Consider the following 19,051-nt stretch of genomic DNA (forward strand, 5'->3'; position numbering starts at 1 on the left):
TCCCAATACCCAGCGGAGAAAATATGAAATAGAAAACCAAATGTATTTCTGAACTCCAAAATAAAATTAACACCTCAATAGAGTAGCAACAGAACAGAAAAAAACAGAGCAGTGAACTAGGGTGAAATCATAGCACTTCTAGGTTCTGGAGTCAAAAGCTACTAGTGATATCTAGGAACTTAGATGTAGAGGGAGAACAGGGATGAAAAGTGCTCCAAGTGAGAAGAGGATGAAGGCCTGATTCACTACTTGAAGCTCCCTGAAAGAAGGCCAACATGAAGCACAGCAAAAACTGCTACTGAACCTCACTTAAAACCACGGCTTTTAGAAACCTCTAGGGCTAAATAGATTGGAGACTGAAGCAGTCCCCTCCTTCCCTCAGCCAAAGGTCAGGATCTGCCAAAAGTCCAACGTCACTGTGGGCAAGGAGATCTAAAATGCTATTGTAGGACTTGGTTCTACACTGGGGCCTTGGAAGCAGGTAGAGGTAACTACACAGGTACTAGACAGATGTGCTCAGGGGGAGAAAAGGAAGGGGAAAACAAAATCTCCCACTTCTGAAAACCAAAATTCTAAGATGTCCAAAGTCTTAAAAATAAAATGAAAATGCTTCTCAGGATTTTATAAGTCTGATAAACATTTTAAAATATTTACAATGCTTAGAGAAATGAGTAACTTCCATTTTTAAAAAAAGCAAACATAAATAAAACAAGAGCCAATGGATATGCAAAATAACCAACTAGGAATTTTGCAAATGAAAAATATTGTCAAAATGTCCATCTATGGCTGAATGGAATAATGAAATGTGATATATAGATAGATAGATATAAAATATATAATGGAATATTATTCAATCTTTAAAATGAATGAAAATTCGATACATTTTACAACATGAATGAGCTTTGAAAACACTATGGTAAGTGAAATAAGATAGACACAAAAGGACAAATATTGAATGATTCTACTTGTATACAGACAAACAGTAGAACAGAGGTTACCAGGGACTGGGAGAAAGGGGGAATGAAGAGTTACTGCTTAAGGTGTACAGAGTTTCTGTTTGGGACGAGGAAAAAGTTCTGGAGTTGAATACTGATGAAGGTTGCACAACACTGTGAATGTACTTAATGCCACTGAGCTGTACACTTAAAAATGTTTAAAATGCTAAATTTTATGTTACTCATTTAAATGACAAAAAATACTAGCAGTGGGGAAAAAAACCTCAACACAAAGGACACAGGCCAGACAGAACTCAAAAGAAAATCTAGCAAGATGTATAAAAGAGTACTTAAGAGATATGGGGATGAGGTGGAAGAACTCCAACCTAATCCTAACAGAAATCCCAGAAGAAGAGAACGGCAGTGTTAGAGAAAATTGTGATTTTCTTTTCCTTAGCTGTCCTGCATTGTAACTCCCCTTCTATGTTTGAGAAAAACCCTAACGTTGAGACAGAGCTGCCTTCCACTATACAAGTGGAAAATGATGGATACTTGACTTCTCAGCCTCCTTATGACTACAGTACAGGCTCATGACCTGGGGTCCATTCACCCCAGACTTAGAAAAGAAAACCAGGGACTTCCCTGGTGGTACAGTGGTTAAGAATCTGCCTGCCAATGCAGGGGACACAGGTTCAATCCCTGGTCTGGGAAGATCTCACATGCCGCAGAGCAACTAAGCCCATATGCCACAACTACTGAGCCTGCGCTCCAGAGCCTGCGAGTCACAACTACTGAAGCCCGCACGCTATAACTACTGAAGCCCACGCGCCTAGAGCCCGTGCTCCACAACAAGAGAAGCCACCACAATGAGAAGCCCGCACACTGCAACGAAGAGTAGCCCCTGCTTGACACAACTAGAGAAAGCCTGGGTGGAGCAACGAAGACCCAAAGCAGCAAAAAAGAAAAAAAAAACCAATTATCCAAAGCAGCAAAGATTACAAAGAAACCAATGTCTTGGCAGGTACATTCAGTTTCCAGAGGCAGATGTCCTACGGGAGCATCCAGTTTTGAGTTGGTGAGGGGAGGGGAAGAGGCAGAATTAAATACAGAAGTCAGGGTGTATCTCATTGAGAAGATTTAAGAAAAGACCTAAAGAAAGTAACAAAGTTAACCAGGCACAGTATTCAAGCACAGGAAACATCCTGAGCAAAAACCTTAAGGCAGAAACGTACCTGGTATGTTTGAATAAAAGCAAGGAAGCCAGTGTAACTGAAGATGACAGAGAAAAAGGGACAGCAGAAGAGGTCACTGGGGTGACAAGAAGCCACATCATAAAACCTTGTAAGCCTTTGTAAGAGCTTAGGATTTTGCTTTGAGTGACATGCGAACCACTGGAAGGTCTTAAGCACAGATGTAACATGATCTATCTTGTATTTTTAAAAAACCACTCTGGCAGCTATACTGAGAATAAACTGTAGGTGGGCATGGATAGAAGTGGGGAGAGCAGTTAGAAGGCATTGCAGTAACACAGGTAGGAAAGCGTAATCATAGAAAGTTCCTGCTTTTCATTCCATGTCAAGCTGTGACAATTTAGGACATAAGCTTGTCTTTCTCTAAGTTGTCTAATACTGTACAAAGCACAACTCTATCCCATAGTCCTTGAGATGATCACGTCCTTTGCACTGTTCTTTGACAGCAGACTCTCAATAACTCTCCCAATATTTCTTTAGTGGATGCCATTATAGATTCCCTTCTTATTCCCTCTCTCATCTATCCACTTTAAGGCCACAGATCCCCAACCATATGTCGTAAAGGTAATAACAAGGTTCCCAGAACACATGCAACAGAAATCCATAAAATTATAAGCAGAGTCTAACACTATCTTCTCAGCTCCATCCTGGCGGGAAAGTCTGAGGCTAAGTTTAAGGGAAGTTTGAAAAACAGACCAACAATGATGTCAAAGGCAATTTTTTTAAAAAAAGACAAGTATAAAAGGATAACTTGGCCTACATGATCAAAAAGCAAGAGACCTTCTGGGTACTGCTGAGCTACTGTTTCTCCCTTTACCTGTATTCTAAACTAACAGTTAAATAAATCTAGCAGACATAGAATGGATAGATGAGATAATTTGATACTCTGTAATATCTAATTGGAAGGATAATCTCTAGTCAACAAACCGGGCTGCAAAAAGCTGAATGCTCACTTTACTGATGCTCTGTGTAAGAGTTCAGAGCAATCTTCTCTTTCATCTTTAGTGTTCAAATAGCCAAAACCCATACTCTAGTTTTTGATCCTGATCATTGCTGAATTACAAGGTCAGTTGAATTTATGGCCTTTTATATATTTTAAGATAAAAATCAGGCTACTGACTTGGAAAAAATGGTAGAGATAGAGACACTGGATTAACACAGAAGACCCTAAGTTTCGCTGCTACTAAACCTCCCTTTGCAGCAGAAAAAGACCCTCCTCTACTGTGATGACAGTGTTCTTGCCTTGCTTGAAGACTTTTAGATTGGCTCACCCAGATGAGCTGTCTTGCAGAGCAAGCCAGTTTTCATTATGCCCTATACCAACTAACCCCAGTGTTCCATGAAATCAATGTTTCCTTTCCTAGCCATCCCAAGATGAATATGGTGTAAAAGATAGAAGTTATTGGGCTTCCCTCGTGGTGCAGTGGTTGAGAGTCCGCCTGCCGATGCAGGGGACATGGGTTTGTGCCCCGGTCCAGGAAGATCCCACATGCCGCGGAGCAGCTGGGCCCGTGAGCCATGGCTGCTGAGCCTGCGCGTCCAGAGCCTGTGCTCCGCAACGGGAGAGGCCACAACAGTCAGAGGCCCGCGTACCGCAAAAAAAAAAAAAAAAACCGAAAACCTTTCCCTGAAAGCCTTCAGAGAGTTCAGGACTTTTAAGCACTTGCTACCTGGACTCCTTGCTTGGCGCCCTGCAATAAATGGTGCACTTTCCTTCATCACAACCCAGAGTTAGCAGACTGGCTTAACTGCATGTGGGCAAGGAGACCAAAGTTTGGTTCAGTAACAGTACCATAACTGTTGAATCAGAACTGGCCAGTAGGGACTTCCCTGGGGGTCCAGTGGATAAGACTCCATGCTCCCAATGCAGGGGGCCTACGTTCGATCCCTGGTCAGGGAACTAGATCCCACAGGCATGCTGCAACTAAGAGTTCGCATGGCGCAACTAAAGATTCTGCATGCTGCAACTAACGATCCTGCATGCTGCAATTAAAAGATCCAGCACAGCCTAAATAAATAAATAAAACTTTTAAAAAAAGAACTGAGTAGCATTGAGTCTCTGATATGGTACCATACACCAAGTGGATTAATTAGCCAACACCGATAGACAAGTTCATTACAGTGGACTCCACTGATCATGAAAGTGATGGGATTTGAATTTTCTTTCTATGCCTGCTTTATTTCTGGCAATGGACCTTCCATAGACTACTGAATACCTGATTTGCCATCACATTAATATGTTTAAAACTACAATATGAGGTAGGAACTCACTTTAAAGTAAAAGAAGTAGAATAAGGAATTGATACTCACAGGATTTACTGATATTACTAATTACTTCATCGCCCAGAGCACTGGACTGTATAAAGCAACAGAGAGAACTATAAGAGACTTTGTTATGCCACCTTTTTAAAGGTACTATCCACATATTGTGATAACTGCTCTGAACCAGCAACCAACATAGAGTTATGTTTCTCCCACAGGCAGAATACATGGTTCGAAAAAGAAGAGATAGAGATGGAAGGGGCACTTCTCACTCTCAAACATAATGACTCACTTGTAAAATTTTAACTTCCCATCTCTGAGGACTCAGACTCTGCTAATACAGAATTATTATGAAGCATGAATATACCAGATGAGAACATTATTCAATTACAATGAATCTGAGATTACCATGAAGCCATTTCATGTTTAGGTTCTTCCTGCCACTGGGCAAACAAAAAAAAGGCACTTTTGGTATTGGCTGGCATGATTAATTTGTACTAGTCCTCAAGAAGAAACAGGCTTACTGCTATACAAAAAAAGTGGGGAAAAGTATAGATGCAGCCAAAGGGATCCTCAAGGAACATCCTAATACTGCCATGCTCTGTGCTAAAAGTTAATGGAAGACTATAGCATCCTGAAACATACAGAACTACCAAGGGCTCAAATACCATTAGCTGAGGTACTAGCTAAAAAGAAGAGATCATGAAATGGGTAGCAAAGATGGGAAGTTATTGATGCAACCTGCAACCAGTAGAGAAACATGTCTATAACATCTACTATATATTACTCCATGCTGTATCATATATACTTATAAATTTTACTTCATTGATATCTTCCCTCTTCCTTTCCCCACTTACTTTTTTTTTAACATCTTTATTGGAGTATAATTGCTTTACAATGGTGTGTTACTTTCTGCTTTATAACAAAGTGTATCAGCTATACATATATCCCCATATCTCCTCCCTCTTGCATCTCCCTCCCACCCTCCCTATCCCTCCTCTCTAGGTGGTCACAAAGCACCGAGCTGATCTCCCTGTGTTATGTGGCTGCTTCCCAGTAGCTATCTATTCTACATTTGGTAGTGTATATAAGTTCATGTCACTCTCTCACTTCGTCCCAGCTTACCCTTCCCCTTCCCCGTGCCCTCAAGTCCATTCTCTACATCTGTGTCTTTATTCCTGTCCTGCCCCTAGGTTCTTCAGAACCTTTTTTTTTTTTAGAATCCATATATATGTGTTAGCATACAGTATTTGTTTTCCCCTTTCTGACTTACTTCACTCTGTATGATAGACTCCAGGTCTGTCCACCTCACTACAAATAACTCAATTTCATTTCTTTTTATGGCTGAGTAATATTCCATTGTATATATGTGCCAAATCTTCTTTATTCATTCATCTGTTGATGAACACTTAGGTTGCTTCCATGTCCTGGCTATTGTAAAAAGAGCTGCAATGAACATTGTGGTACATGACTCTTTTTGAATTATGGTTTTCTCAGGGTATATGCCCAGTAGTGAGATTGCTGGGTCGTATGGTAGTTCTATTTTCACTTTTTTAAGGAAACTCCATACTGTTCTCCATAGTGGCTGTATCAATTTACATTCCCACCAACAATGCAAGAGGGTTCCCTTTTCTCCATACCCTCTCCAGCATTTATTGTTTGTAGATTTTTTGATGATGGCCATTCTGACCAGTATGAGATGATATCTCATGGTAGTTTTGATTTGCATTTCTCTAATGATTAATGATGTTGAGCATTCTTTCATGTGTTTGTTGGCAATCTGTATATCTTCTTTGGAGAAATGTCCATTTAGGTCTTCTGCCCATTTTTGGATTGGGTTATTTGTTATTTTGATATTGAGCTGCATGAGCTGCTTGTAAATTTTGGAGATTAATCCTCTGTCAGTTGCTTCATTTGCAAATATTTTCTCCAATTCTGAGGGTTGTCTTTTCGTCTTGTTTATGGTTTCCTTTGCTGTGCAGAAGCTTTTAAGTTTCATCACGTCCCATTTGTTTACTTTTGTTTTTATTTCCATTTGTCTAGGAGGTGGGTCAAAAAGGATCTTGCTGTGATTTATGTCAGAGTGTTCTGCCTATGTTTTCCTCTAAGAGTTTGATAGCGTCTGGCCTCACATTTAGGTCTTTAATCCATTTTGAGTTTATTTTTGTGTATGGTATTAGGGAGTGCTCTAATTCCATTCTTTTACATGTAGCTGTCCACTTTTCCCAGCACCACTTACTGAAGACACTGTCTTTTCTCCATTGTATATTCTTGCCTCCTTTATCAAAAATAAGGTGACCATATGTGCATCACCACCTACTTTTAAAGGGTATAATGATGAGGTTTCATTTACACTACAATCCACATATTATAGAAGAGCAAAAGAGAAACATTATGAAACTATTCTCCATTTCTCTAGAAGGGAAAACATTCTAGATATCATCAATCTGGAAAGACATACTAAGGATAAAACCTTGTGTAATATAGCTAAAGCATTATATGGACACAATTCTATAATCTCCAATTCTTGTATTAGAAAAGACTAAAAATAAATTCACTAAGTGTCCAACCTAAAAACTGACAAAAATTTTAAATTTTTTAAAAATTTAAAAACCTAGAGATCAACAACAAAAAATAGAAAATGTTATTTATGAAAATTGATAAATACATTAACAAAACAGAAAACAATGAGAGACAAGAGTCCGGATCAGCATGTGAAAAGGCTGGTTCTTTGCAAAATCATAACAGATAAACTTCAGAAAGATTGATGATGTGAAAATGAATTTTAAAAAGCACAAAAACAATATCCGTATAAAAGGAGGGACATAACCATAAATGCAGTCAAGATTTTAAAGTATACTAAGAAATACAATAAAAAAACTTTATGACAAAAAATATGAGAATGGAGGGACTTCCCTGGTGGTGCAGCAGTTAAGAATCCGCCTGCCAATGCAGGGGACATGGGTTAGAGCCCTGGTCCGGGAAGATCCCACATGCCATGGAGCAACTAAGCCCATGTGCCACAACTACTAAGCCTATGCTCTAGAGCCTGCAAGCCACAACTACTGAGCCCGCATGCCACAACTACTGAAGCCCATGTGCCTAGAGCCCGTGCTCCACAATAAGAGAAGCCACCACAATGAGAAGCCCACGTACTGCAACGAAGAGTAGCCCCTGCTCGTTGCAACTAGAGAATACCCACATGCAGCAACAAAGACCCAATGCAGCCAAAAATAAATGAATTTATAAATATATATATGAACATGAAAATGGGGATGTAAAAATTTCCTGGAAAATATAAGAGAACTGATGTTTTTAAGGTTTCCAATATATAAGATCATGCCATATGCAAAGAGAAACTATTTTACTTCTTCCTTTCCTATTTGGATGTCTTTTATTTTTTCTTTCTCAAAGGCGCTAGCTAGGAATTCCAGTACTGTGTCAAATAGAACTAGAGAGAGTGGCATCCCCTTGTCTTATTCCTAACCATTGAGTATGAGGGTTAGCTATGGGCTTGTTATATACGGCCTTTATTATGGTGAAGCATAGTCTTTTTATACCTAATTTGTTAAGAGTTTTAAATATGAAGGCATGTTGTATTTTTCAAATGCCTTTTCTGCATCTATTGAGAGAGTTATTGGATTCTATCATTCATTCTGTTAATATGATGTATCACACCTATTGATTTGCATATGTTAAACCATCCTTGCATCCCAGGGATAGATCCCACTTGATCATGGTGAATGATTTTAATGTGCTGTTGAATTTGGTTTGCCAGGATTTTGTTGAGGACTCTGCATCTATGTTCATCAGAGATAATGGCCTATAATTCTTTTCATGTAGTATTCTTGTCTAGCTTTGATATCAGGGTAATACTGGCCTTATAAAATGAGTCTGGGAGTGTTCCGTCCTCTTCAACTTTTTGGAAGAGTTTGAGAAGGACTGGTATTATTTCTTTAAATGTCAAACAGAGAGCAATACAATAAAATTTGATGTTGAAAGTGGAGTACTGAAGACATCCAATATTATTGAATTGCTGTATATTTCTCCCTTCAGTTCTGTTAATACTTGCTATCTTTAGGTGCTGTGATGTTGGGTGACATATATTTACAACTGTTTTTTGCTCTTGATGATTGACCCCTTTATCACTACATATTCACCTTCTTTGTTTGTCCTTATAGTTTTGGACTTAAAATCTATTTTGTCTGATATAAGAAAAGCTGTCATTGACATCTTTTGGCTTCCATTTGCATGGAATATCCTTTTCTATTCCTCCGCTTTGAGCCTACGTTTACCCTTAAAGGTGTAGTGAGTCCCTTATAGGCAGCATATAGGGGGTCTTGTTTTTTATCCACCAGCCACCCTATGTCATTTGAATGGATAATTTATTCCATATACATTTAAAGTAATTATTGACAGGTAATGACTTACTAAAGCCATCTTACTAATCTTCTTCTGGCTCTTCTGTTGTTCCTTTGTTACTTTCTTCCTCTCTTGTTGACTTCCTTTGTGATTTGATGGATTTCTCTGGTGGTATGCTTTGATTCTTTTCTCTTTATCTCCTGTGTTTCTACTATAGGTGTTTGCTTTGTGGTTACAATGAGGCTTACATGAAACACCTTAAAGTTATAACAGTCTATTTTAGGCTGATAACTACTTAACATCAATTCCATATAAAAACTCTACACTTTCACTCCCCCCACTACATTTTATGTTTTTGACATCACAATTTACATTTTATACTGTGCATCCATTACAAATTATTATAGCTATCATTATTTTGAATACCTCTGTCGTTTCACATTTATACTAGAGTTAAGTGTTTCACACACCATTACAGTATCAGAGTATTCTGAATTTGACTATATACCTACCTTTACCAGTGTTTTATACTTTCATATGGTTTCATGTTATTAACTAGCATCCTTTGATTTCAGCTTGAAGAACACCCTTTAGCATTGTCTGTAAGGCCGATCTAGTAGATCTAATGATTATGAACCCCCACAACTTTTGTTTTTCTAGGAAAGTCTTTATCTCTCCCTCACATCTGAAAGACAACTTTGCCAGGTAAAGTATTCCTGGTATTTTTTCCTTCAGCACTATGAATATAGAACCCCTTCTCTCCTGGCTTCTTAGGCTTCTGCTGTGAAACCGCTGACAGCCTTATGGCTAAAAATACATATTTTAAATGAATGCTGATTTAATTAAATGGGGGGTTTTTTTGCATCTATTATATTTATTTAATGTACTAAATCTCCTGGGTGCACACAACACAGCCTCTGACATTCTGCCACTCTCCTGATAATGTGAATCTCAAGAGGAGCAACATAAACATGGAAAACAGTGTAAAACTTCAGGAGTAGCATCCTGAAGAGACTGTCCTCTAAGTCTTGCTATCCAGATTCACAGAGCTACTCTAGCTGCTATCCTTTCTGAAAACTAGTACCTTAGCTTTTCATTTAGAGCCTATCTGTTTTACATACTTAATGAAACTGCTCTCAATGTCTGCTAGCCATAGATAAGACAGACCTTGGGGCTATAAAAGATTCCAAGCTGCTGCTGTCCTGCGGTGCTCTCTGAACAGAGAATTCCCATCTTGTAACTGAGTGACATGATCTGGACACATGAGTCTCCTCTCTGCTACCCCTCCCCCCAGAGTTCAAGTACCCTTTCCCCCTTCTGGTTGTGGCCCTGCACTGCTGTCTCTGAAAGGTCTCCTGCTGTGACATATTTCCTTTGCAACTTGTCAGAGCTCTGCCTAAATAAAGCTCATTATGTGCTACTACTATCTCATGGTCGTGTCTTTTATCAGCCCTAAAATCCTCTAGTTTACTACAAATGTATAAGTTTTTCAGTGAAACTGTATAGAAAGTAGCAACAGGGCTTCCCTGGTGGTGCAGTGGTTGAGAGTTCGCCTGCCGATGCAGGGGACACGGGTTCATGCCCCGGTCCGGGAGGATCCCACATGCCACAGAGTGGCTGGGCCCGTGAGCCATGGCCGCTGAGCCTGCACGTCCGGAGCCTGTGCTCTGCAACGGGAGAGGCCACAACAGTGAGAGGCCCACGTACCGCAAAAAAAAAAAAAAAAAAAAAAAGTAGCAACAATACCTGAATCATTTTAAGAATGAGAAAACCCAGATATGAAGAAACACTTTAAAAGATAACTGAAAATATGAAAATTTTTAAAGTTCCCGTAAAAACATTCCCACAGATGGATTATTCAAGCAATTTCACTCCGTGTCAACCAAATAAAACAAGAAGTACTTCAGTACAAATGGCACAAGTTTTTGAAGAAGCAGATGATATACCCTAGGAAGCACTGAGAGCACAGTTATGCTCCCGAGTATGGCAGGATGCAATGAAGAAGGTACATGATAGAAACACAATGCATGTTCTCTGACTGAGAGGCCCTCAACTCCTGGTTGATATTTGCTAAGGTAGAGCCCCAAGTCCCAGTCCTGCTGATCTAACCAAGCATTGGGAAGATATCCAGGAGAAATTTGACCATTTTAATGCACACCACCACCCATGTAGTATTGCTATCTAAGATGCTTAAGCTGAATCTAACCATGAGGAAACAGACAAATACAAATTGAGGGACATTTTGCAAAACAACTGGCCTGGGCACTTCAACAAAGTCAATGCCATGAAAAGAAAAAAGAAAACCAAGGCTGGAGAACTGTTCTAAATTAAAAGAGTTTATGACATGACAATGATAAAATGTAATATTTAATTCTTGATTGGATCCTGGACCACACACCCCCGACCCCCAAAAAACCAACCAAACGAAAACAGCTAGTAAGGACATTCATGGGACAATTAGGGAGACATCTGAATATGGACTATATATTTTATAGTACTATTATATCAATGTTACATTTCCTGAGTGTAATAATTATACTGTGATTATGTTAGAGAATGTACTTTTTCTTAAGATGTATATACTAAAATATTGAGCAGTTCCTGGGTTCCGGTATCCCCAACCTATTATCTTTTGTATTCCCAGACATTAGAGTATAGAATGCTTTAATGCAGTGATTATTCTGGGTTATATCAGTATTTCCTCCTTTTTTTCTTTCACTCTTCAAATATGTGTCTAAAATTCCCTATATTAGATTCTATTTCATAAAGTGACTCATAAGTTTCTCTTTTCCTGACTAAACCCTAACTTACCAGAAGGATACTCTGATGCTAACTCAACCTCTGGTCAAAAACATAATTTCTAGTACCAAAAGCTACATAGTTAGACAGTACCTTAAATTTTATATTTTAAAATGATGAATTTTAAAATAAAAAATCACAATCCAATAATAATACCTATTACTTTTAAAAATAAGACATGACAGTAAAGAATTTTTTTAAATCACCCAAAATCTGAACATGCAAAAACAACAAATGTTAACATTTTGATATATTTACAATTCGTCTCTCCTCTATTCAGAAATTGCTTATGTTTCACAAATTTGTGACCAAACTACATACCCATTTTCTACACTGTCCTTTTATCCTTAGGTATGCCTTTACAGTTTTTTCAATTTCTATTTGCAGAAAGAAAAGATTTTAAAAGTCTCCCTCACTTTCACATACAGAAACAAAATGACAGATTTATCACTAACTCTCATCAAGGACTATTCTCAAAATAGTACATCATTTTTAAAAAACATGCTGCATGCATAATTGTTTTTAAAATTTGTAACAAATCACCTTTCCAGTATACAGGAAAAGAGGTTAAAGTTGTCAGTATTTTAAGATAAAATTATGTCCTCAGAATTATATATGATAAAACAGGTATATTTTTTGCAGGAAAACATGCCAATAACATATTTTATACTATGAACCAAAAAGAAAACAGCCTTCCTCTGCAACCAATAAAAATTATAAATAAATTTAGTAAAGCCAACTACTCACCCCCTATTACTGACAATTGCTTTTTTCAAATGAATGTAATTTGCAGGAAAGATCCCCTGTAAAAGAGAAAAGGTTTTCCATTAGAAAAAGTAATTTGTGATTAACATCTCATATAGACTAAAATAGCAGCCAGATTTCAGCATGGAACTACTCTATCAACAACACAGTACATCTTTTAATGTAGCAACCACTTTACATATTAAGAATACAAAGTTGCACAAACTATATTCAACAGGAATTTCACTGTCATTTGCAATCAGAGTCTATCCTCAGGGAAAAAACAACTGTGATGTTAAGCAACCACCAAAAATCAATTTTCTTTAAGTTTTAGAAATATTCATCAAATCACTCTTAGGATATAGACTTAACGTACAGAGCTTGACATGTATCTACAAAAAGACATCATCATCTAACAAACAATTTACAGATTATCCAGCTCTGAGCTAGAGAAAGAATTCTCACATTCTGGGTAACATTTGTATTCACAAGAATAAATCAATCTGGGAGCTTTTATAAATATTTCTTCTTTTACTCTTTCCAAATGGTTTCCACTTTGGTAGCTGCCATAATTTGATTTCAATTCCTAAGGGATAAAAAATGTATTGTTTTAGAAAACAAATAAGTTTTCCAATCAATGTTTCACTCTTTTTCCTGGTGTATAAAACTCCCTTGAAATAAAACACAGATGGCCTATTTTTTATTTTTCTATTTCTTTTGTGTGTGTGTGTGTTAGTTTCTACTTTATAACAAAGTGAATCACTTATACATATACATATGTTCCCATATCTCCTCCCTCTTTCATCTCCCTCCCTCCCACCCTCCCTATTCCACCCCTCCAGGTGGTCACAAAGCACAGAGCTGATCTCCCTGTGCTATGCGGCTGCTTCCCACTAGCTATCTATCTTACGCTTGGTAGTGTATATATGTCCATGCCACTCTCTCGCCTCGTCACAGCTTACCCTTCCCCCTCCCCATATACTCAAATCCGTTCTCTAGTAGGTCTGTGTCTTTATTCCTGTCTTACCCCTAAGTTCTCCATGACATTTTTTTTTCTTAAATTCCATATATATGTGTTAGCATACGGTACCTGTCTCTCTTTCTGACTTACTTCACTCTGTATGACAGACTCCAGGTCCATCCACCTCATTACAAATACCTCAATTTCGTTTCTTTTTATGGCTGAGTAATATTCCATTGTATATATGTGCCACATCTTCTTTATCCACTCATCCGATGATGGACACTTAGGTTGTTTCCATCTCCGGGCTATTGTAAATAGAGCCACAAAGAAAATTTTGGTACATGACTCTTTTTGAATTATGGTTTTCTCAGGGTATATACCCAGTAGTGGGATTGCTGGGTCATATGGTAGTTCTATTTGTAGTTTTTTAAGGAACCTCCATACTGTTCTCCATAGTGGCTGTACCAGTTCACATTCCCACCAGCAGTGCAAGAGTGTTCCCTTTTCTACATACACTCTCCAGCATTTATTGTTTCTAGATTTTTTGATGATGGCCATTCTGACTGGTGTGAGGTGATATCTCATTGTAGTTTTGATTTGCATTTCTCTAATGACTAATCATGTTGAGCATTCTTTCATGTGTTTGTTGGCAGTCTGTAAATCTTTTTTGGAGAAATATCTATTTAGGTCTTCTGCCCATTTTTGGATTGGGCTGTTTGTTTTTTGGTTATTGAGCTGAATGAGCTGCTTATAAATTTTGGAGATTAATCCTTTGTCCATTGATTCATTTGCAAACATTTTCTCCCATTCTGAGGGTTGTCTTTTGGTCTTGTTTATGGTTTCCTTTGCTGTGCAAAAGCTTTGAAGTTTCATTAGGTCCCATTTGTTTATTTTTGTTTTTATTTCCATTTCTCTAGGAGATGGGTCAAAAAGGATCTTGCTGTGATTTATGTCATAGAGTGTTCTGTCTATGTTTTCCTCTAAGAGTTTGATCGTTTCTGGCCTTACATTTAGGTCATTAATCCATTCTGAGCTTATTTTTGTGTATGGTGTTAGGGAGTGATCTAATCTCATACTTTTACATGTACCTGTCCAGTTTTCCCAGCACCACTTATTGAAGAGGCTGTCCTTTCTCCACTGTACATTCCTACCTCCTTTATCAAAGATAAGGTGACCATATGTGCATGGGTTTATCTCTGGGCTTTCTATCCTGTTCCATTGATCTATATTTCTGTTTTTGTGCCAGTTCCATACTGCCATGATTACTGTACGTTTGTAGTATAGTCTGAAGTCAGGGAGTCTGATTCCTCCAGCTCCATTTTTCTTTCTCAAGATGGCTTTGGCTATTCCGGGTCTTTTGTGTTTACAAACAAATTGTGAAATTTTTTGTTCTAGTTCTGTGAAAAATGCCAGTGGTAGTTTGATAGGGATTGCATTGAATCTGTAGATTGCTTTGGGTAGTATAGTCGTTTTCACAATATTGATTCTTCCAATCCAAGAACATGGTGTATCTCTCCATCTGTTGGTATCATCTTTAATTTCTTTCATCAGTGTCTTAGAATTTTCTGCGTACAGGTCTTTTGTCTCCTTAGGTAGGTTTATTCCTAGATATTTTATTCTTTTTGTTGCAATGGTAAATGGGAGTGTTTTCTTAATTTCACTTTCAGATTTTTCATCATTAGTGTATAAGAATGCTAGAGATTTCTATGCATTAATTTTGTACCCTGCTACTTTACCAAATTCATTGATTAGCTCTAGTAATTTTCTGGTTGCATCTTTAGGATTCTCTATGTATAGTATCATGTCATCTGCAAACAGTGACAGCATTACTTCTTCTTTTCCTGTTTGGATTCCTTTTATTTCCTTTTCTTCTATGATTGCTATGGCTAAAACTTCCAAAACTATGTTGAATAATAGTGGTGAGAGTGGGCAACCTTGTCTTGTTCCTGATCTTAGTGGAAATGGTTTCAGTTTTTCACCATTAAGGACGATGGTGGCTGTGGGTTTGTCATATATAGCCTTTATTATGTTGAGGAAAGTTCCCTCTATGCCTACTTTCTGCAGAGGTTTTACCATAAATGGGTGTTGAATTTTCTCGAAAGCTTTTTCTGCATCTATTGAGATGATCATATGGTTTACCTCCTTCAATTTGTTAATATGGTGTATCACGTTGATTGATTTGCATATACTGAAGAATCCTTGCATTCCTGTAATAAACTCCACTTGATCATGGTGTATGATCCGTTTAATGTGCTGTTGGATTCTGTTTGCTAGTATTTTGTTGAGGATTTTTGCATCTATGTTCATCAGTGACATTGGCCTGTAGTTTTCTTTCTTTCTGACATCCTTGTCTGGTTTGGTATCAGGGTGATGGTGGCCGCGTAGAATGAGTTTGGGAGTGTTCCTCCCTCTGCTATATTTTGGAAGAGTTTGAGAACGATAGGTGTTAGCTCTTCTCTAAATGTTTGATAGAATTCGCCTGTGAAGCCATCTGGTCCTGGGCTTTTGTTTGTTGGAAGATTTTTAATCACTGTTTCAATTTCAGTGCTTGTGATTGGTCTGTTCCTATTTTTTATTTCTTCCTGGTTCAGTCTTGGCAGGTTGTGCATTTCTAAGAATTTTTCCATTTCTTCCAGGTTGTCCATTTTATTGGCATAGAGTTAACTGTAGTAATCTCTCATGATCTTTTGTATTTCTGCAGTGCCAGTTGTTACTTCTCCTTTTTCATTTCTAATTCTATTGATTTGAGTCTTCTCCCTTTTTTTCTTGATGAGTCTGGCTAATAGTTTATCAATTTTGCTTATCTTCTCAAAGAACCAGCTTTTAGTTTTATTGATCTTTGCTATCGTTTCCTTCATTTCTTTTTCAATTATTTCTGATCTGATTTTTATGATTTCTTTCTTTCTGCTAACTTTGGGGATTTTTTGTTCTTCTTTCTCTAATTGCTTTAGGTGCAAGGTTAGGTTGTTTATTCGAGATGTTTCCTGCTTCTTAAGGTAGGATTGTATTGCTAGAAACTTCCCTCTTAGAACTGCTTTTGCTGCATCCCATAGGTTTTGGGTCGTCATGCCTCCATTGTCATTTGTTTCTAGGTATTTTTTTATTTCCTCTTCGACTTCTTCAGTGATCACTTCGTTATTAAGTAGTGTATTGTTTAGCCTCCATGTGTTTGTAATTTTTACAGATCTTTTCCTGTAATTGATATCTAGTCTCATGGTGTTGTGGTTGGAAAACATACTTGATATAATATCAATTTTCTTAAATTTACCACAGCTTGATTTGTGACCCAAGATATGATCTATCCTGGAGAATGTTCCATGAGCACTTGAGAAAAATGTGTATTCTGTTGGTTTTGGATGGAATGTCCTATAAATATCAATTAAGTCCATCTTGTTTAATGTATCATTTAAAGCTTGTGTTTCCTTATTTATTTTCATTTTGGATGATCTGTCCATTGGTGAAAGTGGGGTGTTAAAATCCCCTACTATGAATGTGTTACTGTCGATTTCCCCTTTTATGGCTGTTAGTATTTGCCTTATCTATTGAGGTGCTCCTAGGTTGGGTGCATAAATATTTACAATTGTTATATCTTCTTCTTGGATCGATCCCTTGATCATTATGTAGTGTCCTTCTTTGTCTCTTCTAATAGCCTTTATTTTAAAGTCTATTTTGTCTGATATGAGAATTGCTACTCCAGCTTTCTTTTGGTTTCCATTTGCATGGAGTATCTTTTTCCATCCCCTTACTTTCAGTCTGTATGCGTCTCTAGGTCTGAAGTGGGTCTCTTGTAGACAGCATATATATGGGTCTTGTTTTTGTATCCATTCAGCCACTCTGTATCTTTTGGTGGGAGCATTTAGTCCATTTACATTTAAGGTAATTATCGATATGTATGTTCCTATTTCCATTTTCTTAATTGTTTTGGGTTCGTTATTGTAGGTCTTTACCTTCTCTTGTGTTTCTTGCCTAGAGAAGTTCCTTTAGCATTTGTTGTAAAGCTGATTTGGTGGTGCTCAACTCTCTCAGCTTTTGCTTGTCTGTGAAGGTTTTAATTTCTCCATCAAATCTGAATGAGATCCTTGCTGGGTAGAGTAATCTTGGTTGCAGGTTTTTCTCCTTCATCGCTTTAAATATGTCCTGCCACTCGCTTCTTGCTTGCAGAGTTTCTGCTGAAAGATCAGCTGTTAACCTCATGGGGATTCCCTTGTGTGTTATTTGTTGTTTTTCCCTTGCTGTTTTTAATATGTTTTCTTTGTATTTAATTTTTGACAGTTTGATTAATATGTGTCAGCATATTTCTCTTTGGATTTATCCTGTATGGTACTCTCTGTGCTTCCTGGACTTGATTAACTATTTCCTTTCCCATATTAGGGAAGTTTTCAACTATAATCTCTTCAAATATTTTCTCAGTCCCTTTCTTTTTCTCTTCTTCTTCTGGAACCCCTATAATTCGAATGTTGGTGCATCTGATGTTGTCCCAGAAGTCTCTAAGACTGTCTCCAGTTCTTTTCATTCTTTTTTCTTTATTCTGCTCTGCCGTAGTTATTTCCACTATTTTATCTTCTAGGTCACTTATCCGTTCTTCTGCCTCAGTTATTCTGCTGTTGATCCCATCTAGAGTATTTTTAATTTCATTTATTGTGTTGTTCATCATTGCTTGTTTCATCTTTAGTTCTTCTAGGTCCTTGTTAAATGTTTCTTGCATTTTGTCTCTTCTATTTCCAAGATTTTGGATCATCTTTACTATCATTATTCTGAATTCTTTTTCAGGTAGACTGCCTATTTCCTCTTCATTTGTTAGGTCTGGTGGGTTTTTATCTTGCTCCTTCATCTGCTGTTGTCTTTCTGTCTTCTATTTTGCCTATCTTACTGTGTTTGGGGTCTCCTTTTTGCAGACTGCAGGTTCGTAGTTCCCGTTGTTTTTGGTGTCTGTCCCCAGTGGCTAAAGTTGGTTCAGTGGGTTGTGTAGGCTTCCTGGTGGAGGGGACTAGTGCCTGTCTTCTGGTGGATAAGGCTGGATCTTGTCTTTCTGGTGGGTAGGTCCACGTCTGGTGGTGTGTTTTGGGGTGTCTGTGGACTTATTATGATCTTAGGCAGCCTCTCTGCTAATGGGTGGGGTTGTGTTCCTGTCTTGCTAGTTGTTTGGCATAGGGTGTCCAGCACTGTAGCTTGCTGGTCGGTGAGTGAAGCTGGGTGCTGGTGTTGAGATGGAGATCTCTGGGAGATTTTCGCCATTTGCTCTTATGTGGAGCTGGGAGGTCTCTTGTGGACCAGTGTCCTGAAGTTGGCTCTCCCACCTCAGAGGCACAGCACTGACTCCTGGCTGCAGCATCAAGAGCCCTTCAACCACATGGCTCAGAATAAAAGGGAGAAAAAGAAGAAAGAAAGAAAGAAAGGAAGAAAGAAGGGAGGGAGGGAGGGAGGAAGGAAGGAAAGAAGCAGTCAAGGAAGGAAAGAAAGAAGGAAAGAAGATAAAATAAAATAAAGTAAGATAAAATAAAATAAAGTTATTAAAATAAAAATAATTATTAAGAAAAAAAATTTTTTTAAAGAAAAAAAATGGACAGATAGAACCCTAGGACAATGGTGGAAGCAAAGCTATATAGACAAAATCTCACACAGAAGCATACACATACACACTCACAAAAAGAGGAAAAGGGGAAAAAATCATAAATCTTGCTCTCAAAGTCCACCTCCTCAATTTGGGATGATTCATTGTCTATTCAGGTATTCCA

General features: G+C 37.9%; 1 protein-coding gene across 1 annotated transcript in view; it reads right to left on the reverse strand.

The window, feature by feature from the left end:
- Window positions 1-19,051, reverse strand: part of DOCK3 (dedicator of cytokinesis 3) — a 412,216-nt gene that overhangs the window by 291,824 nt on the left and 101,341 nt on the right. Inside the window, exon 4 of the mRNA XM_060161726.1 lies at window positions 12,356-12,411. Within this exon, the coding sequence (XP_060017709.1) occupies window positions 12,356-12,411 (56 nt within the window). The remainder of the gene's footprint in view (window positions 1-12,355; window positions 12,412-19,051) is intronic.

This window comes from Lagenorhynchus albirostris, chromosome 10 (genome assembly GCF_949774975.1).
Source record: "Lagenorhynchus albirostris chromosome 10, mLagAlb1.1, whole genome shotgun sequence".
NCBI lineage: Eukaryota > Metazoa > Chordata > Mammalia > Artiodactyla > Delphinidae > Lagenorhynchus > Lagenorhynchus albirostris.